A 20689-nucleotide genomic window follows, 5' to 3' on the forward strand; every position below is an offset into this window, starting at 1 on the left:
TTGGCCCAAGAGACTGGAACCCTCAACTTTTGGGGCTACACAGAGCTGGGAGCCAGATAGGAAGCTTCCTCTCTTGGGGAGGGGCCCAGCCTCCTCTCCCTAGAGCTCAGCAGGGGTACCTGAGGGGGAGGCCTATAGGTTCTGGCTTCCACCACTCCAGCTGCAGCCCCAAACTCGTGGCCAGGACAGGGCCCCAGCACAGGGAAGCTCACGGCACTACCCACCTCCAAGCCCACAGAACCACCACAGTAGTATGTATGGCTTGGATTATAAATCCTCAAATCACTCAGGCGCCTAGGGCCTGCCCACAGCTGTACGGAATAAAGTGCTTCGTTTATTGATGATTAAGATGTCCCCAGCTCCCTGCCCCAGGGCTGTGGGCCTCAGCCCTCCGGCTGGTGGGGCCCAGCACCCCTCCCCATCTCCAGCCGCCCACTTGGGCTCAGGCCTCTTCCTACTCCAGCCATGCTGGGAAGATGGTGGTGGGGTGAGGTGGGCAGTAGCAGGGGTTTAAGGTGCAAAGAGTATAACAAACAAAACTGTATAAACACAATAGGAAAGAGCTTAACTAGGAAACATGTAGCTTATGGAACCTTCCTCCTCATTTTAAAGGCAGGAATAAAAACGTTAAATGACAACAGAAAAAGGCGTCCTATTTTTAGTGCCCAGCCTCACTGGGCACAGGCTGGGGCTTCCCCGGTGCTCCCACCCAGGAGCCTGAATATGCTCCTCTGACCTGCAGCGACCCAGTAGGGCCAAGAACGCTGGAGACTAGCCAGGGGCGGAGGCTGAGGCCCGGTGCTGGCCTTCGGGGAGCAGAGACAGACATGGGACACAAACATCTCCTTCGGGTGTGGGAGATGTGGCTGGGGCAGCTGGTGGGGTATGGGGTGCTCCCTGAACAGCAGCCCTGCCCCACAAATAGCACCTTGAAACCCTAAATGCTTGCTCAAGCCTGCTCCTAGTGTCTAACCCACCTGCAGGAGCTCCCTGACTGGGGCCCCTTCGGAGCTGGTGCTGCAGGAGCCACAGCCTGTCTGCCCACCCAGGGCCTGGCCCACAGCACCCCCAGAGCCCAGCAGCTTCTGGGGACATCCTCTCCAAGACTTGGGGCCCTTGGTGCAGCCTGGTTACAGACTGGGGATCCCTGTGCCTGCAGGCAGGGGTGTGGGCAGAGAAAGCAAATCCCTGGGGTCCAGCCCCTGCCTGCCACACCCCACACGTGCAGAGCCAGGTGTGTGGTCTTCGGACATCTCCACTCCCCACCCAGAAACACTCATGGCTATCTAAGCCTCAAGCTGCAGCCTCAGAGTTGGCAGCGGTCAGACCAGGTCCACACCTCCTCCAAGAGGGCTGGCACCCTCAGCTTCTCCCCAAACCCTCCGGCATAGGGGGAATGGAGATAAGACAGCGAAGCTGACCCAGGCTGGCTAACTCCCCCAGCTCAGGCCTTGCAGAGTGATGGGTGACCAGTCACACCCGCTGCCCAGGACCTTCCCAACCTCACCTCGCTGTACCTGTTGCCTCCAGCAACGTCCCTCTCCTGGAGGGTGGAGCTGCAAATGGTTCATTTTTTCCTTTACCACTTAAAAAAGGTAAAGGCTTCAACGTGTTGCTCAAGGGACGGTGGGGGGGGCACTTAGGAGGGAAGCTTCCTCCAGCTCTGCCGGGCCTCCGGCCTGCACACCCCGCCCCACTCTCGAGGGCCAGGGGCTTCCGGCAGAGCATGTCCGGCCACCTCCACAGTGGGGGGACAAGTGCGCCAGTCCCGTGCTGCTGCCCCGCTCCAGGGAGGAGGGGAAGGCGGAGGGGTCGCTCCTGGAGCCCACCCTGGGCGGGCCTCGGGCGGGGGAGGCCGGGCGGCGGCGGGGCCTGCGCAGGCCGCAGCTAGTTGCTGGCGTTCATCCTCCCGGCGGCGCCGGCCGTGGTGGGGAAGAGGGGCGGCGGGGGCGGCAGGTGGGGCGGGGGCGGCAGGGTCTGCGGGAGGCCCGGGAGCAGGGGCAGGGCGTGGGCGAGGGGCTGGGCCGGCGGCAGGCCGGGGGCGGAGGGGGGCCCGTCGCCGGCCAGCGGGTGGCTGACACGGAAGCATTTCTCCTTGTGGGCCTTGAGCATGTTGGAGAAGCGGAAGCGCTGGCCGCAGACGTCGCAGGGGTACGGCTTCTCGCCCGTGTGCGTGCGCCGGTGCCGCTTCATATTGGGCCGGCTGGTGAAGCTCTTGCCGCAGATCTCGCAGATGTATGGCTTCTCCCCTGGACGGAGGGGCAGAGTGGGAGGCACGTGTCACTTGTGTGGGGGGTGGGGGGAGGTCGCCGTACCACAGCCTGGGGCCAGCCTCACTGCCAGATGAAGCCAGGTGGGGCCCGGCCCTGGCGCTCATGAACCCTCCCCACCCTGTGCCATCTTGCACCGGCCTCACCCAACCCAAGCCTTATACAGAAAAATAAGGTGGGACCCAGAGTCATGCCAGGTGTCCTCAGCAGGGGTCCCAGACCCTTCTACTGGGGCTGCCTCACCTGTGTGGGTCTTCATGTGCTCATCAAAGTACTGCTTCATGTTGAAGTCCTTGCCACACCACTGACACATGAACTGCTTGTGGCCAATGTGGATGCTCATGTGTGATCGCAGCTGGTACTTGTACTGGAAGCGCTCATTGCAGTTCTGGGGATGGGAGGAGGGGTGTGAAAACCACACTGAAATCAGAGAGCAGCCCTCAGGCAGGGATGCAGGGGCAGGCCAGGCTGCTTCGGGGGTTGTGTCCAGGCCATAGTTTAGTGAGAGGCCACAGCACACTCAGGGCCCAGGCGGGGACTGGGAGAAGGTCACATGGCAGAGGACCTCCTGCTTAAGTCTTGAGGCTTCTGCCCCCACCCCAAACCAACCCAACTTGTCTCCATCTTTGACCTTCCTGCCTGGGATGCTGTCCTCTCCACTGCCCCAGAAGAGTGGTCCCCATTCCTCCAGCCGGTACAGATTTCCCACCCTGAATATGGGGTTAGGCGAGTGGGGCTGAATGGGCAACCAGGAAAGGTGGGTGGGAAGCAAGGGCCACAGACATCAGAGGACCAGCCCCTCTCTTTCTAGACCCTGCGCTCCATTTCCCCCAGCTGTCCTGATTTTAAGCAGCTGCTGCCAGGGCTGGGTGCCTTCCTGGGTGGCCCTGGGGCAGGTGAAGAGAAGGAACTCACCTCGCATCTGAACGGCTTCTCCCCGGAGTGCTGCAGCGAGTGCACCTTGAGAGACATGCTGCGTTTGAAGGATTTCCCACAGGTCTCGCAGGTGAAGGGCATGTCCTTGGTGTGGGCTATGGGGCAGGCACCACGGCCATCACATTTCAGGGGACCCCTGCCTGAGCACCCCCTACATTGGGCCACCTCCTGGGGCAGCCTGGGGCCGCCACTCTACCCTGGGGCCTCCCTCATAGCCACTGTCCCAGGTCAGAGAATGGCATCGTCATCCCAGAACCTGGAGCTGACCTGCCACCTGAGTGTGGAGTCTGGTCCAAGGACTTCCAAGCAAGGCTCCCTTGGCTGAGTGTCTCCCGACAACCCCCCTTCCTCTGGAGGGTGGGTCTCCCTGTCTGCTTTGAAGGTCTGACTCAGACATATACCGAGGGCCCTCATGGTTCTTACCAAAAGAAAACTGCTGAGGTCTCTTCACTACCAAAGCTTCAGGGGAAACTGAAGGATCCCAAGTGGGATTGGCCTCAGTTCAAATCCTAACCCAGCCACTGGCTCCCTTGAGGCCGCTCTGTACCTCAGTTTCCTCTTTTATGGAAAGGGACTAGTTGTAGTGACACCTTGCAGGGTGGATGGGCTATAAAAGGAATGATGCTAATAAGGGCCCTGTCTTGGGCCCTACAGGACATTCCCTAGGGAGTGTGGTGCATTGCCCCAGGACCCATAGATAGGTGAAGTCCAACAAAGTCTTAGATTTGGGAGGAAGCAAGTGGAAACAAGGAGAGGCCCTCTGAGCTCAGAGCTGGGACATCTAAGCCCAGGGAGGATGCAGCCCTGGTTACCCAGCAAGCTCCTGGTCAACACCTAGAACCCAGGGTCCTAGTTCCCAGCCAATCCACACACAGGCCCCTGGGCACTGTAAGCCCCAGTACCACAGATGGCACAGGAGAGAGGGGCACTAAAGGGAAGCCATCCTGGAGGCAGTAGCGTGGCCCAACACCCACTTGGGGTTCCCCTTAACGTGTCCAGGCATGACCCCTGGAAGGAGGGTGGCATTCAGAGAAGCCTGAAGCCCTATGAAGGCTAGAAGGTGAGAAGGAATCAGAAGCACAGCTGCCATCAACCCGAGAAAGGCCTGTGCCAGCCCATATGGCACTTTGTGCATCGAAAGAACAGGTGCTCCTTTCCCTGAGTGGACACAACCCTGCCAGGATGCACAGACTGGTTAGCAATGTGCCAGCTGGATTCCAGTCTCTACTTGCCCCCTTGTCCAGCTGCCCTTGTGCAATGTATAACCTGCCCAACTGTGCATGGCAGCCCTGGGCTCAGATCCTATCTAGGCCACACCTGCCACCAAAACCAGCCTCCCCCAGACTTCCCAGCTGAGAGGGACCTTTTCACCCCTTCACACTGCCCATGCCCTAAGCAGGATGGAAAGTCCTTCCCTGCACACGTGGCAGCTGGCCTCACTTGGTCCTCAGGCTCTATCCCCAACAGGCCCAGACTTACCCACCATGTGCTTGCGCACGTGGGCCATGGTGTAGAACTTCTTTTCACAGATTTCGCATGAGAACTTCTTCTCTGCATAGCCGTGCACGATCTTGTTGTGCTCATGGAGGGACCAGAGCTTCTTGAAAGCTTTGCCACAAGTCACACACTGTGGGGTGAAAGGACTTTAGGCCCAAGGTCCTGAGTTAGGACTGTATGATCTTTCATAAGTCACTGCCCCTCTCTGGGCCTCAGTTTACCCAACTAAAACATGCTGGTGAAAAAATCCTTGCTGTCCAAGGACCAGACATATCTGGTCTTCTCAGTGCTATGGACAGTAATTCTCTGAACACTTACCCACCCCACTCCTTCCACCCTCAGGCCTTGGAATTCCAATCAGGTCTTTTAGGTTGACCCTCTCCCCCATCCCACCCCCACGCTCACTTCAACAAAGCCTTCCAAAGCCTCACCCTGCATCTGTGTACAGAGAAGAGACAGGGCTGCAGTGCATGTGGAGGGCCACACACGCTGTTTACAGAGAAGCCCCTCTCAGGAAACGGGTCCCAACAGAGCTGGGGCGCATTCTCTCTTCTGCCTCTCCCTGCTGGGACCTAGTCCCCAATACCAGGAGACCTCTGAGGGGAAGAGTCCCAAAGAGGTTGTCTGGGGAGGACTGCAGAAGGGGCCGGGTCTTATCAGGCAATGGAAGTGGTGTCTGGTCTTGGGGACCAGACCTCTCTTCCTGCTCCCCCTGGGCCCTGGTCCTGCCCAGTGTTCCACCACCCTACCCCTGAGGGCTGGAGGCTGGGCCAGGGATCAGACAGAAATTGGGTCAGGGTGCCCAGGTCAGAAGGGGGCACAAGCTTCTCTCCCCTTCAGGAAGGAGTCTTAGGCGTGTAGCTGGTGGAGAGCAGGACAGCCAGTGGGCAGACAGGTGGGAAGGGATGCAGGAGGGTGGGGCAGGTTACCAGGGAACCCCCTCGGGGTAACTTTCTCCACAGGGTGCTGCAATTAGCAATTAGCTCAGGCAATTAGCACCCACCTACCTGCCCTACTGTCTCCTGGACCAGAATAGATAAAAACCACCTGTAGGGAACCTGGCTGGCACAAACCAACTCAGGCTGGCCCAAGGCCAGGCAGCTAGCCCAGCTCTCTAGATCAGCTCCAGTAGCCGCTGATCTTCCCAAATTTCTTATGCTTTTTTTCTAGACCCAGGCCAGCTGGCTCTCCAGAGAGCTGACTGCAGAGGCTTCCTCCTGCCAGACCTCTAGCTCTACAAAGCACCTTGATGGAAATTTGAAAGGGGTGCCCCTTCTTGGCAAAACCCTGCTCCCTTTGTGGGAGCTTTTGTGCAGTGTACAACCTGTGAAACTGCACAGTGGCCCTGTTGATCTTGCAGCCTTAGGAATTTGCTAAAACACTGTCTGACTCATCTTCCAAAGTGCTGTGTCCCCCTTACCTCATCTCCTGCCTAGACAAGTCTCTGCTCTCGCTGTTTTCCAAGTATGTGCTCCTCTTTACCCCCCTGCCAAGGGTACTGTTGTTCCAATCCTTTCCGAACATCCTCTCCATGAGCCAAGGCCCAGCTTCATCCACCTCTCCCAGGAAGCCCTCTTTGCTGCTCCAGCTGCCCTTGACTATTCCACCACCTGAGAACATGGGTCTTCCTCTCCTTGCTCACACTAGGCCTGGGTGTCCGCCTGTGTGGGAGCTATGCCTTGTCACCCCAGGCAGGGTGGGGCTGGGCCAGGCCTGCCAACTGGCAGTGCAGGCGCAGGGTGCTGGTGGCCAGAGACCGGTTCTGGTCTGGCTCAGCCTTAGCAGGTTGTGTGGCCCTCGCTAGCCATCTGCCCTGTCACCCATGAACCCTGCTGGAGGCCCACCTGGATGTTGCGCTCGCAGTCCGTCTGCCGGTGCAGCAGCAGCTCGCTCTCCAGCAGGAAGCGCTTGCCACACTGGTCGCAGATCTGCATGCGACTGTGGGTCACATTCATGTGCTTCTCCAGGTACCAGCGGTTGTTGAAGACACGCGGGCACTTCTGGCACGGGTGGTGCTGCTTTTCTTCCAGCTTCACCTTGGCCCCCAGCCCGTCGGTGGCAGGCAGCCCTCTGGCCGGTGCAGCCACCACTCCCGGGGGCGGCTTTAGCCGCTTCCCACCCCCCCGCCCGGCTGCCTCGGGCTCAGGGCTGCCCCGACGCTGGGCATTTTCCCGAGACCGTGTGGCCATGCGACCGAGGGACGGGGGGTCAGCCCGACTGCTCCGGCGCCCCCCGGGCACCTGTCTGTCCCCAGCCTCCCCCTCCTCTTCCTCCTCCTCTTCTGAACTCTCTTGTTCCTGTGCACTGTGTCCTTCCTCCTCCTCCTCCTCCTCCTCCTCTGCTTCCTCCTCCTGCTCACTGTGCCCTTCCTCCTCCTCCTCTTCCTCCTCTCCCTGACTGCCACCCTCCTCTTCCTCCTCTTCCTCATCTCCTCCACTGCCCCCACCCTCCTCTTCCTCCTCCTCTTCCTCCTCGTCCTCCTCTTCCTCCTCCTCCTCGTCCTCCGAGTGTCTCTGCAGCCCGTCCTCCCGGCCCAGCACCATGGTGGCCGGGCCCGTGCCGGTGCCCGGCTTCCCCTCGGGCCCAGTGGACACGTGCAGCGTCTGGTTGTTAAGGTTCACCTCCACGATGATCTGGGACTGCTCCCGGCGGCTGTAGGTGCCAGAAGCCCCAAGCTCTTCCTCCAGCTCCTCCCCACCCTCCAGCTTGCACAAGGTGGCCGGGGCCCCGCCGGCCTCCTCGACACTGCCCTCCTTCTCCTCCTTGAAGAAGGGCTGAGCGGTCCCAACGGTGGAAGGCACGGTGCCACTAGGGGCCCCCGCCCCGTCCTCAACACGCACCGAGTAGGGGTCGGGGCCCTCGCGGGCGTAGATCTTGGGCAGGCCGGGGGCGTCGGCCTCCTGCTTGATGTCGCAGTAGTAGGGCGGTGCGGCCGGGGTGCAGCCGGTGGCCGGCTGGGCCAGTGCCACAGCGCTGGGGCCGGGTGGGCCGAGGGACCGGGCATCCAGCAGCTCCTGGCAGGACGCAGCAATGTCAGCCATCTGCAGCAAGGAGGCGGCGCTGAGCACCTCGTGGACGTTGGCTGCGTTGACCAGCAGCTTGGACGTGTAGATGAAGTTGAGGATCTGCTGCAGGCCGCCCGGCGCCAGCGCCTCTAGGGACAGCTCCACTCGCTGCAGCTGCTTGTTCTGGGTAAAGAGCGAGTGGAAGAACTGGCTGTAGGCGGCCAGCACGCCCTTGTGGGCTGGGAAGACGCTGTGCTGAGGCACCAGCACCAGGTCCACGTCGCACAGGTCGGGCTGGAAGAGGCGCTGCTCGTTCAGGCGGCCCATCAAGCAGGCGAAGTGCAGTGCCACGTCCTCCACCAGCGAGAACTCGGCCGCTGGTGAGTCGGTCGTCTTCTCAACCAGCAACTGTGTGGGGGAAGGCACAGCAGAGGGTCACGGCCAGCGGGCCCCAGCCTGCCCACTGCGGCCCACCTTTCCCCAGCAGCACCCAGCATCCGGGAGGCAGCCCATCTCTCCTGGCTCCACTTCACAGAGGAAGAGCCAAAGCTCAAGCAAGGAATTGGGGAAACAGGGCTTCAAGCTCCAGTCAGCTATCCTTTGGAACTCAAACGCCGACTGTGGCTGTCTGAGACTGAAGAGCTCCTGGGTAAGTCAGCTAACTTTTCTGGCAGTCTGGTTCTTCCCCTGTGAAAACGGAAGGGAAGAGAGGGGGACAGAGAGGGACTGCGAGGACCAGCCATCCTGGTTTGCCCAGGGCTAGTGATTTCTGGGGATTTGGACTTTCAGCACTAAAATCGGTACTAAAGGCAAACTGGGACTAGCTGGTCACCCTAAGAAGGGACACAGGCAGTCCTTCAGCATTTCTTGAGCACCCACTCTCTGCAGGCCTGTGGATTCTCCGCAGAGTCTCTCGCACATACAAATACAAACAAGCCTGGCCTGACCCTACACCCTCAAGAACAGAAGCCAGGCTCACTCACAGCTCGGCCTCTGACCTATGGACCCCTGCAGGCAGCACCCAAGGGTACCAGCACCTCACCAGCAGGGGGCCTCAAGGCCTAGGCCTCAAGGGTTACAGAAGTAGACTTTTTTGTGAAGAAATCCTGGCCCTGCCCTATAACTTTGTTTCACCCTGGTCCCACTGCCCTGTCGAGGAGGCCAGTGAGGTCCAGTTAGGCTTTCTTCATTCAGCCAGAACTGGACCAGCCACCCTGCTACCCTCGCCTGTGGCTTCAGGGCTGATGTTCCCCCTCACCCAGGGGGTGGGCGGCTGTGTTATCTGTCTGCCATGCTTGGAGGCACCGAGTTCCCCAAGGCAGCCCCAGGCCCTTTTCCCTCCAGGCCCCCTGGTCAGGTATGGCCCAAGCCTGGGATGGTTGGCTTGCGGACCACTACCTGGGGCCTCCGGAGCTTAGCAGAGGCCCTCAGAAATCCAGTGGGTCAGGCTGTCAGTACCTGTGAACTGTCCAGTATAGAAGCCAGCTCATCATTCCCTGCTCTACCACCGTGCCCTCTCCAAAGGGTGTGCAGCACAAATAAGCAGCCCACCCAGTCCCGAGCACAGAGTGCAGCACCCAGAGCAGATTTTCAATTAATATCTGTCTACTACCTGTCTGTCTGAACCAAACCTTCCTGGTTCCAAGTTTTGGTCTTCCAGCCAGGTCAGTGCCTCCTATACCTGAGGGATTCCTGACCCCAAAAGCCATCCTCTTCCAGTGTCTCCCTGTAGGCCCTGGGATGATTTCTGCTCCCAGACAACTATGATCCGCCCCCAGCCCCACGCCAGTCCTTCCATCACCTGTTTGTGGTGACCCAGAGTGGGTGGGTCTGGTGTCAAAACTCACCTCTTCAAGCACCTAAATGGAAATCCACCAAACCCAGATCCCAGCTCTCTCAGATCCCAGTCTTCCCAGCCTCTGGCCATGGACACCATCTTCCTTGAGTTCTTCCCTTCCATCCTGCTCCTCTCCCCATAGCCAAGAAGCTACCATCTGTCCCTTTCCCTTAGGGCTGCTGGCCTGTACAGACCTAGCCAATCTAACTGGGCACATGGCACCAAGCCCCCCTCATCTCTCTCATCTGATACATCTTCTGTCTACCAACCCCTCTACTGCACAGGTGAGAGAACCGAGGCTCATAGTGGGAGGTCCCACAGTGGGCAGCAGAGACCCTCGACTGCCAGCTAGCTAAGATCCTCTCACCCAGGGGACCAGCTGAGCTTCCCTAGGCCCCACCACTACCCCTGGCAGCCCCCAGCTTTCTCCTCAGAGCCACTAACACCTGCAGGTTGGTGAGGGGTGAGGATTTAGCTTGGGTTGTAACAGAGCTCCTTAGGGCTTCCAGGAGCCAGAAAATGGCAGGAGAAGTAACCTGAATAATGGCTTGCTAGAGTCAGGCCTGTGGGTAGGGAGTCCATCTAGGTCACAGGGCCCCAGTCCACTCTACTCCCCTTTTATGGGACATACTCCTGTGCCCACCTGCCATGGGGATAGAGAAGTAACTAAACTTTCCATGTGCGGATCTTGACCCAGCTGAGGTCTGTCTGCTGCTGGCCTCAGCCGGGAAGGAGGGGTTAGCATGGAGGGCAGTGCCGCCCCAAAGTACTCCATTCCCAAGACAGAAGTCCTAGGCAAGTCAGCCCCATACTGAACCCTTGAAGGGTCTGAGAACCACACAACCAGCATCCTGACAGAACTCCCTTGTCAGGACACACAGATGCCACCTGAGACCACACTGGCAACTGCTCAGCAGGCCACAGCTGCCCCTTTTGCTTGGCCCCTCCCAGGCAGTACCCACCAGCTGCACTGGCCTCCCCAGCCAGATGTGCCAGCTCCCTACAGCTGTGAACACCCCTCCCATCAGGCCATGCCAGCCGCAGCCACACACTCTCTCTCCCAATCTCCCGAGATCCAGGCCACCCCAATCTAGCTAAGATGCAGGACCAAGGGGGTAACCAGGCACTCCCAATGAGAGGGATTTCATGCCCTCAAACCCCCTTTCCCTAAGCCAGGTTGAAGGAAGCCAGGTACTAGGGACACCTGCAGAGGCTGACCACCAAGGCCGGAACCGTCTGCACCTGACCTGTATCTTGCCTCACAGCTACAATGTCATCAGCTTCCACTCTGCCTGGGGCCTCCCTGGACAGCGGAAACCCAGGGCTGGTCCTTCAGCGCCCCCACCTCCCATGCCAGTACTTCCATTGCTGGGAAGAGGTGCCTGGGCCCAAACGGGCGAGGGGGCATAGGTGCATGACCTCCAGGCCTCCTTTGGAGAAGGAGGTAGGTCTGTGCCAGTCTTCTCTGTGTTCATGTGCCCCCACCATGGTTTCCACTACAGGAAACGGGCCCAGAGAGGGCCAGGGACCGGCCCAAGGTCACACAGTAGCTTACATCGTAGCTATGGGCATCCCCTCCCGCCACCCCCAACTTGGCCCTGGCAGTCTCGAAGCCCCCAGGCAGGGCGACTCCAGCGCCCACGTGGCCCAACGCCCGGGCGGGAATCAGAGCGCCCCTCTCTTTCCCGCAATACCCAGCTTGAGGGCGGCGCCGTCCCGGACGCTGGGAAGCGCCCCCCTCCGTTCGCGCCTCGCATCCCGCGCCGGCACCCCCACCCCAGGAATTTAACCCCCTTCCCGCCGAGGACAGCGCTGTGGCGCCGCATTCCCAAACGACGGAGACCCGGGAGAGAGAGTAGAGAGATCGGGGAGGGGTAGTATTCCTCGAGACCCTTCACTCCGAGCCCGCCGGCCGAACGCTCTAGAGAGCAGAGCGGGCAGGTGGGCGGATAAGCGGGGGGACAGGCAGGGCCCTGCGTACCATGGTGCTGTGGCGCTGGGGGCTCACAGGGCCCTGCGAGATCGCGCTGCCCCCGGCGGCCGGGCCGGGGCCGCTCCATGAAGCGTCGCGCTGGGGGCCGCCCCCGCGCTGGGCCCCGCGACCATGGCCCCGGGGGGCGCGGCCGGGAGGGCGGAGGCGCAGGGCCGCGGTGAGTCCAGCAGCGGAGCAGCTGCGGCCCCAGAGCCTCGGGCGCGGCGGGCGGGGGGCGCGGGGCGCCGATTGGAGCCGGCGCGTCAGCTGGGGCCGCCGTCTGGCCGCTTAAAGGGCCAGGCCGCCCTGTGTGCCGGTGGGGGGCGCAGATACGCGTGGTGGGCGCCGCCCGGCTGCAGCTCGCGTTACTTGGGGCCGCCAGGGCCACCCAGCCATTCCCCCATTGCTCATGTCCAAGTGAATGGACCCCTGCCCCACCCTGCCGCGCTGAGCCCCCTTTCCAACGGGAAGTTCATCCCCGAATCTAACCTCGGTGCCCTCCAGCTGTAGGAGGCGGTCCTGAAATCGGGAAGCCGAGCGCTGTGGAAAAAGCTTTCACCTGCTACTTTGAGCGACCCCACGCTGAGGGACCGAATTCCCCGTGCCCAAGCCACATTCACCACATCCTCTCCCCGGTTTGGGCTGCTCTGCCCAGGGGTGAGTCTGGGGTTCCCAACTTGTCTGGGTCTTTCCCCCCAAGGTTGTCCAGGGTGACACAGAGCTCATTTTGCTCTGTGCTTTCAGGACTTGGCTCCAGGTCACCCATACCTACCTGTGGTCTCCTTTGGCTTCATAGAGCTGACCAAGGCAGGAGATGGAGGACCCAGGACCACAGCTGCAGGGATCAAATCCTTAAGGTGACTGTCCTAGGGCCAGGAGCTGGTAAACTGAGGGGTGGAGGCCAGAAGCCCAGACCCACTGTGCCTGCCTAGCAGTGTGACCTGGCCACTGCTGAGTGGCCTCACTGCTCAGCTTTTACTGGAGAGACACTGCCAGGCCTGCGGAATGCTGTGCTGGCATGGACACCCGTGGGGGCAGGGGGCTGGCTGTGCTGGCAGGAGGCTGCAGAGGAGTGCTGCCAGAGTAGGCAGGCAGCAGAGTGGGGGGCAGGGGCTGTTGGACCTGGCAGGGCCCAGCTGGTGGATGGGCCATTGTGGAGAGGAGGCCTCTGTGAGTCTCATGTGTGACCCATGTCATCACTCAAACACTTTCCTGTCCCGCGTCCACCCCCACTCTCTCTCTCTCTCTCTCCCATCCCAAGCTGGCTGCTGCCTTGTCCTTGGTCACTCTCAAGTTGCCCCCACCCTAGCAGTACCATACAGCACCCCAAACCCTTCCCTCACAAGGAACATGTGCTTACAAAGCCATGCTAGGGATGGCTTTTACCACTGGGTATGCCACCTCACTTATGAGTGGGCAGGGACACCTAGGCCTGCTCAGAGTGACTTGGTTCCGGGTGCTAGAGAAGGCAATGGAGCAGAAGTCAGGGTCCCACATAGGCTCCATGGTAGAGCCTGGTGGTCTAACATGTCAGATCGCTAGAGGCTCCTGGAGAATCCAGGGGGAAAATGTCTTGCGACAGAGATGAGGATGAACAAAGAGTGCCAAGAGGAAGAGGAGGAATGCATATAGCCAGATGGAAGGTGAGGAGAGAGACCCTGGTGGGCAAAGAGGTGGGAATGGAGAGGAAAGGGCATAGCACAAGCAGGGATATGGTGAGGCCCATGTGAGTGGGAAGCTGGGGCCATGGTAGTTTCACATGGCTCAGCTACCAGAGGCCCTAGGCAAAGGGCAGGCCATAGTGGCCTACCTGCTTCTGGCTAGCCAATCACCTTAATGGTATTTCTTCTTCTTCCTCCCACCCTGCTTTCCCCTCTGCCTTGCAGTGGATCCTCACACTGGCTTCAAAGGTGGTAAGGGAGGGCCGTGTACCCACTGGTCAGATGAGGACTCTGAGGCCCAGAGAGGGACAGGTCACACAGCCATGTACCACATCAGGAGCCAAGCTTAAAGAGAGGTTCGGGTAGAGTGGTCTCACTCATGGGCTGGCAGGGAGAGGCTGTACAGGACAAAGCTGAGCCCACTTCCCAGCCAATGGAGCTAATGGCCCCTTTGGAATCAGCTTTGGTTGCAACAGACAAGTCAGAGGAGCTGAAGGTTGGATGAGAGAGGATGGAGTTGCTTCTCTGGCCTACAGCCCATTTGCTGGAGGAGCTCTGGGTCTTGTATGAGACTGTTGGCACCTGGTCTCATTAGACCTGGCAGGAAGGAGTTGCTTGCAGAACTCAGTCCAAATGAGGAAGCTCAGAATTGAGGTCTAAAAATTGAGTCAACATTAACTAGAGCAAATAGGGAGTGGAAGGGCACTTCAGGCAGAGAGAATAGCAACTGCAAAGGCTGGGAGAAAGGAAATAGATTGTCACTTGCAGGAGCAGGGAAATGGAAATTTGTTGTAGTGAAGTCAAGATCCACAGGTGGGATTGACTGTACAAAAATAGGCAGAGCTGCTCTCTTGGCCATGGCCTCTCAAATAGAAGCTAGGAAGAAGGCCCCCAAGCCTTGGTTCACATAGAAACTGAGACCTAGGAGAGAGGCATGCCATGGCAGTTTCACCTCAGAGGAGTCAGGGCAGGAGATTGGATCTTGGGGGGCTGGAGATGGGGAGCCAAAACTGCATATGCCAGGGGTACTGAGCAAACCCTGCCCCAAGAGGAGTTTGTGGAGATGGGCTCACCTGATAAGAGCAAAATTTGGTGCTCTTTCAGGCATTTAGGGCTGGCTGCTATGGTCTACAAAGCTGTCTCTGCCTGTAGACCAGCTCACAGGTTTTCTCAACTTCCCCAAGTATCTATCACTGTTTCTCTCCCAAGACAGGAAGGAGTCCCCAGCTTGGTTGGGAACACTAGGTACATCCTTCCCACAAAAGAACATCCCAGGCTAGATGGAGAGAGAGAGAGAGAGAGAGAGAGAGAGAGAGAGAGAGAGAGAGAGAGAGAGTGTGTGTGTGTGTGTGTGTGTGTGTGTAGGGGGTAGGGAGTTGTGAATAGAGTGCAGTGCCCAGGGGGGCAGGAAGCTGTGAAGGTGAGATGAGAGAACACAATTGGCAATTGGCAGTACTAGAGAACAGAAGGGAACCTTGACTTGCACAGAATGGGGTCAGTGGGGTGACAGGCAAGTTCAAGCTATCTACCAGGGTGCTACTGCAGGGCCCTGGGAGGTTGGGGAGCATGGATTGACTGGGGTGGAGTGGGGAGGACTGCTCCTGTGCTCTGCCTCAGCTGAACCCTGCTCTAATAGGTTGCAGCTGCCTGCAGAGAAGGCCTAATGCAAACCAGCAGTTGCCTGGTTCTCTCAGCATAAGCGTCAGAGCCTTGGCATTCCAGGCCTTCCTGGTAGCTTTCAGGCTCCTCTCTCCCTGTTAATTCAAGGGTCCAACACTTGAACCTCTCACTAGTGGCTGCACCTAGCCCTCCACATGTACCCTGTGGGACTTCTTTCCTTTTCAAGGCAAGGCCCAGGGTCCATGCCGAGTCACTGTGACATAAACTTGGTTCTGGAAGGCATTTAATCCTCACCAGTCCTAGAAGGGCTCACTAGTATCCCAGTTTTTCAGAAAAGGGGGCAAGCAATTTATCTAAGTCCACCCAACTGTGAAGTGGCAGAACAGGACTTAAACCCAGGAAACTACTGTGTTGTGGAGTAGTTACTCAATCGAAGTTCTATTTCTTCAAAATAGTCAAATTACACAGGAAGCTTTGAGGCCAGCAGGGATACTCCTTGGGTTTTCTCTGGGAATCTGGTTTGGTGGTACAGATTTTAGTGGCTGGAGGCCTGGGTGATCATGGAGCTGGTGATATGCCAGCCCAAGTGCGTACTTGCTTGTGGGCTAGGTTCTCTGAAAGGCTGGCTCATCTCCAGGTTGTCAAGTCTGGCTGCACCAGTCATACCCTCTTTCAGGATACACCAGCTGACATGGGCAGTCCAAAGCCCATAAGCCTCATTATTACAGATGAGCTCTCAGAAGCCTAGGATCACATCTCAAGATACAGAATGCAGGTATTTTCCTGAGACCCTAGGTCACTCCTTTTCTTTTACTCTCATGTCCTCATGGCTCTCTGCTGGTGGAAGAGATGCAACACTTCTCAGGCCAGCCTGAGTTCTGCAGGCTATGAACCTCAGTTTAGTTTGCAAAACTGCAGCTGTAGGCTTATGGGCTATAAATGGAAAAGGGTGGCTCTGGGGTCTTCAGGAATCAGGAGCAAAAGTGCTTGCCCCTGGCCTCCCACCCTTTTGTGTATATTACCAGTAGGCTTTTGCACTCATCAAGAACTGACTAGAGTGTCCCAGGCCTTCCTGAGATGAGCAGGTGCCATCTCCTTTTGGAGTACCCAGCCTCTCTTGCCATAGGGCAGGATTCACTCTCCCTAACACTTCGACCCCTAAGAGGCTGCTCCCTGCCAAGCAGAAGCTCTCCTCTTGGCACCCTTCTCAGCTATTCTATCCCCAGCCCCTCATGGGACTTCAGGTTCTCTCACCCCTCCCTACAGGCAGCAGCAGAGTTGATTCCCTCTTCTAAATATCAGAACCCTTTGGAAATCTGAGCCCACTCAATACCTCATAAGGCATGGCTTCCAGGTTCCCACCTGGCCACATAGATTGCAGCACTCCTTTTCAAGGTTGAACACTTACCACTGGGCTTCTTGTTCTAACAGCAAATATAGCCGTCTTTACCTTCTGGTGATGTCTAGTCAGTGTCCATGGTTTCTTGAAAGGGCATTTTCCTTGGATTCTCTTACTTCCTATTTAAGGCTCAGCCAAGACCAAAGCTCCTGACACATTTTATCTCCCGATAGTGCCCTAGTTGATCAAGATTAAGACTATGAGAATATGAATAAAAATGCCAGAGCACACTGAAAATATAAGACCATTAAGGCATCTTATTAGATTTTCCCACAACAAAGAGGCTCTGCATTTTCTTTAAAGTCATGCATTCAGATTTGACAACTTTCAGGAGTTGCTCAACTTGGGGGTCCTCTGTTAATTTAGAAAACTGAGTATCTCTTACAGTGATAAATTATACTGTATTTAATAAGAAAATACAAATTCCTCTGAATTCTGAGAAAACAAAACTTAATTGTACCTGCCCTGACAATTCGCATGTAGATGCTAAAAATATCCCCATGAATGTTTTCTCTGGGAGTGCCTACCGGGTAAACTGCTGTTAGGGAGAGGAGTGTGGAGGCTGTGGGTGGTTTTGTAGGTAAATGCACTGCTACTAGTCAGCAATTGCAGATGGGATGGGACATAGTCCTTTCTTAGCAGAGACATATATGCAAGTCACCTCTGCTGGATGATAACGACCAAGCCTGGAGGAAATCTGGACTTTCCAGGTGTAAGAAGAACAAGCACCATTCATTAATGCCTCACAGGATAATGTCTCTGTCTGAAGCTCTCTCTAGCTCCAACTCCTGCACCATCAAACACTCAGCTACAGGAAGAAAGGAGCTGTGAAGAAGGAAGCCTCTTCACTGGCTGGGCTGACGGGCTATAGATGGCTGGGTCAGCAAAAGATTAGTTATTTTCTTTTCCATTTCAGAAAGACTATTTGAAGCCTGGAGAAAGATGAGACATGCACAGACTCAGACTTAGACTAAGTATATATTTTAATTTCTACAAGGTTCCCCTTTCAAGTTGAAGCATATACAAATTAGACATTGTCAATACGTACGAAAAGTATTTTCTATAGTTTTGAACACTACCAACTATCATATTTCATTTACAGTAAACAGGACACTATAAAAACAGCCCATTAATGTATTTTCTATTAAGAAACACAATACACAACATAATTCAATTTTATTCAAAAATAACTTCAAAATACAGAACAATCCCCTTTAGAAAGGAAAGCTACTTCTGAGTTCACTTCAGTAAACACACAAGTTAATGCTATAGCTGAGGGCTGTACTTTTCTTTGAAGAAAATAAGTGAGGCTGGGGTGGGGGGAGGGATACCTTTTCCGGATAAAATTCCACCTACAGCTGACATGGGAAAAGTTACTTCCTAGGGTTGGAAGAATTCTAAAAATCCCCCCAACTCCACCCCCATTTCACATTTTAAGCCCCAGAATCGGTGAATAGGATGAGTTATCATTCCTGTGATTATGTTATGTTATATGGCACAGCTGACCTTACAACAGGATGACTATCTGGATTTATGAACCCTTAAAACAGAAGAGGAAGGCAGAGATATCTGAAGTGTGAGAAGGACTTGACAGGTCATTGGTAGTTTGAAAATGAAGGAGACCATGCAAGAAGAAATGTGGTGGCCTTAAGGAACTCAGAAGCCCCAACTGACAGCCAGCAAGCAATGGCAACCTCAGTCTTATTGCCATAATGAACTGAATTCTGCCAAAAATCTGAATATACTTGGCAGCGGTCTCCCTCAAAGCCTCCATAAAGGAACATTGCTTTGCCTACCTATGATTTCAGCTTTGTGAGACTCTGAGGAAAAAATCCAGCCATACCATGCCAGACTCTTGGCCTACAGAAATGGGTATTATTAAGCCACTAAGTTTGGAGATCCTCTGTTACATGGCAATAAAAAACAAATATATTTGCCCAAGGGTAACTTTCCTTAACCTAATTATGTTTGAATTCTGAATGAATTTTTTTTTCCACTGAGTATTACTAAAGCAAGATTCTCCTTTGCAGGTAACTTCTGAAAACCCTTGGTATCAATCACATTGTTTTTGTATTCAATAGCAAGTATTGTTTGATTGACTTAGAAGTCATATTTTATAACGCACTATCAATTTGGCAAAAAACTGACCACCTGGCTCTGTTTACGTACCTTCTTATGGGTGATGGTTTTAATACGTCCAAGGTCAGCTCTCCATCCATCAAAGGCTGTCAAAACCCTCCAACTGAGGACTCTTTCCCACTTCCCGAACACACCAGGCAAAGCCTGGGATAGGAAGGCATAGAGTTCTACATCAAACATCCAATATGAATTTCTTCTGAATAAATAAATAGATTAAACTGGCACTGTGGTGATTAAGTACACTTGGGGGAAAAAATCGAACTAAAGATTAAAAACACTTAACCAGTTTTGACAGCTCAAATTAATTTTGGAAAAACTACCCAAAGTCTTGAAAATGTAAATTTCTGTAGTACCAACAACAACAGTCTTCCCCTGTCTGGTGTCCTTGGTTTACTCATGTCATGCCAGGATTCATGGCATCAGCATGGGTCACGATGGAAGCAGGAAAATCATGTTGGTGCTTACACAAGCTTAATCACTACTGAGGTATATCCCTCACTTGAAAGCCCTATAAAATGTCTCCAGGATGGTGGCAACTCAATTTTAGTGTCAGTTTTGGAGTCTGTTCCTCAGCTGACTATCCTAGAGGCACACCCATCAGTTATGTGCAGCAGACCGGAGTGGCCACTCAACCCCTTATGCCCATCCTGCCTGCTCCAGGGGGCCCCTGGCCCACCTCTGTGCTTTGAAGAAGCCCCTCCCAAATATTCAAAGTGGAGATAACTCAGAGGGAAGCATTTTTGGTGTCAGAGAATTTTTAAAAAATAATAACAATACATTTATTTTTCTCTTTTATGGTTTCTAATGTATGGTATATAAGAACAAAAGAGGCACCAAAATGTACCAAGCACCAAAGCAAGAACTGGAATAGAACTGCAGAATCTAAACTTCTGATAGTATTTATTAAAAAGCACATAAAACAATAAGTCCATAGGGACAGTATAGGTTTTTATAGTTAAGGCTGATTTATTCTCCTTAACGGTGCCTGCTAGCCTGAAGTCGCACAGACTGGGCTGTATTCAGATGACCACATTCCTGATCCTCTGAGACAGCAAGGAGGTAAGGAATTAAGAACCCTGGAGCCACTGTCTTATGCTCCTGGTTCCCTTCAGTATCACTTCTACGTGGTTTGTTTTTAGGAACACATATGTACAAGACTGTGTAATGCATATATAAATATTTGGCCACTTTTAACAGTTCTTCACAGTTCTATGCTTGGCAGTATAAATGCTAAAACCTGAAAAGCAGGCAAAAAGAATTTGAATTCTTAGGAATATATGAGATGGAGTCTATCTAAAATAATAATCAAAATTATTCTTTGATAAATTTCATGATTTCTTGATTCAAGAAAATGAAATTCGTTTCCATAGTTGGCTACTATAAAATGTGGCACAAAATATTTTTGGGAAACATATCTGTATTTTAAATACTTCTGCGTACATGTAAATTAACGAGTAACAACTAAGTGTCTATCCTTGAAATTCAACCCTACTAGTGAAAGAGAACAAAAGACTACCATTAGGTTTCTTAAATTTTTAAGTCACCAGATATTTACAAATAAGATATAACCAGTATTATAAAAAAAGACATATTCAACTATATCTGCTGCTTTCACTGGGGCTCCGGTGATGAGAGTAACTTCGGTCACTTTCACTGTCAGAGCCGTAAGATCTACAACTCCTGTATAAAAAAAAAAAATTGCATATTTAACTGTCAACCCTTTTGGATTCTTGTTGTAGCTTCTTTTTTGATATTACTGGCTTGAAAACACTACTCAGGCATAGTACAATGGGTACTTTTCAAAGATCTTTTACGTGGCAAATGATAGTACTATCAAGGTTGAAATAAAATAAAGAAATGTCACATCTTTAAAAATGATCTGAAATCTATTTGTGCAAATGAGCAAAATAACTTTCCATGTTACCCAAAATGAACACTGATATTTGATTAGGCTGTTTGAGGAAATAAGAGAGGAAAGATGCATGAGGAGAGTTCACTAAAGACATGGAAATCAAAATGGGGATCCAAAGAGGGGTTGGGGTGAGGCCAGGCACGGACAGGACCTCTGGGGGATACTGAGAGTCAAGAAGACCTGGTTATGGTCACCATTCAATTTTAAAGAAAAATATTCACTGAGGGCCAATCATTATGCCAGATGCTGGGGAACAAAAAAAGCAGACAAACTATACTTCCTTGGGGCTCAGGGATAGTCAGTGGGCAAGCCAAACAAGTTAGAGAGATGAGACTCCCAGGAGGAACAAGGGTTGTCTCAGAAGCACACAGGAGGGGACACACTCCAAGGTTCACAATCTGGGAAGGCTTCCTAGGGGCAGTGGGTCAAAATGGAGACTTG

General features: G+C 54.4%; 2 protein-coding genes and 1 long non-coding RNA gene across 12 annotated transcripts in view; 1 reads left to right on the plus strand and 2 right to left on the minus strand.

Moving 5' to 3' along the window:
• Window positions 1-314: 314 nt before the first annotated feature.
• Window positions 315-14430, minus strand: ZBTB47 (zinc finger and BTB domain containing 47). 2 transcript variants are annotated; one of them, XM_077129678.1, is made up of 6 exons: window positions 12290-14430; window positions 6548-8116; window positions 4686-4833; window positions 3186-3301; window positions 2514-2658; window positions 315-2249 (listed from the first exon to the last, which is right to left on the minus strand). In XM_077129678.1, the coding sequence occupies exons 2-6, from the start codon at window positions 8033-8035 to the stop codon at window positions 1888-1890; spliced, it is 2259 nt and encodes a 752-aa protein (XP_076985793.1). In that variant the 5' UTR covers window positions 8036-8116; window positions 12290-14430; the 3' UTR covers window positions 315-1887. The 2 variants fall into 2 exon arrangements, with proteins under 2 accessions (XP_076985793.1, XP_076985792.1); XM_077129677.1 differs by lacking the exon at window positions 12290-14430 and adding an exon at window positions 11527-11613.
• Window positions 12026-17171, plus strand: LOC143657371 (uncharacterized). The gene is made up of 3 exons (XR_013162829.1): window positions 12026-12174; window positions 12314-12374; window positions 17114-17171. It is a non-coding gene; the product is annotated as an uncharacterized LOC143657371 (long non-coding RNA).
• The window catches only part of NKTR (natural killer cell triggering receptor), a 71988-nt gene continuing 68461 nt past the window's right edge, over window positions 17163-20689 (minus strand). For all 9 annotated transcript variants that reach the window (XM_077129668.1, XM_077129665.1, XM_077129666.1 and 6 more), the window contains one exon: window positions 17163-20016. In XM_077129668.1, coding sequence (XP_076985783.1) covers window positions 19929-20016 — 88 coding nt within the window. In that variant the 3' untranslated portion in view covers window positions 17163-19928. The remainder of the gene's footprint in view (window positions 20017-20689) is intronic.

This window comes from Tamandua tetradactyla, chromosome 15 (genome assembly GCF_023851605.1).
Source record: "Tamandua tetradactyla isolate mTamTet1 chromosome 15, mTamTet1.pri, whole genome shotgun sequence".
Lineage (NCBI taxonomy): Eukaryota > Metazoa > Chordata > Mammalia > Pilosa > Myrmecophagidae > Tamandua > Tamandua tetradactyla.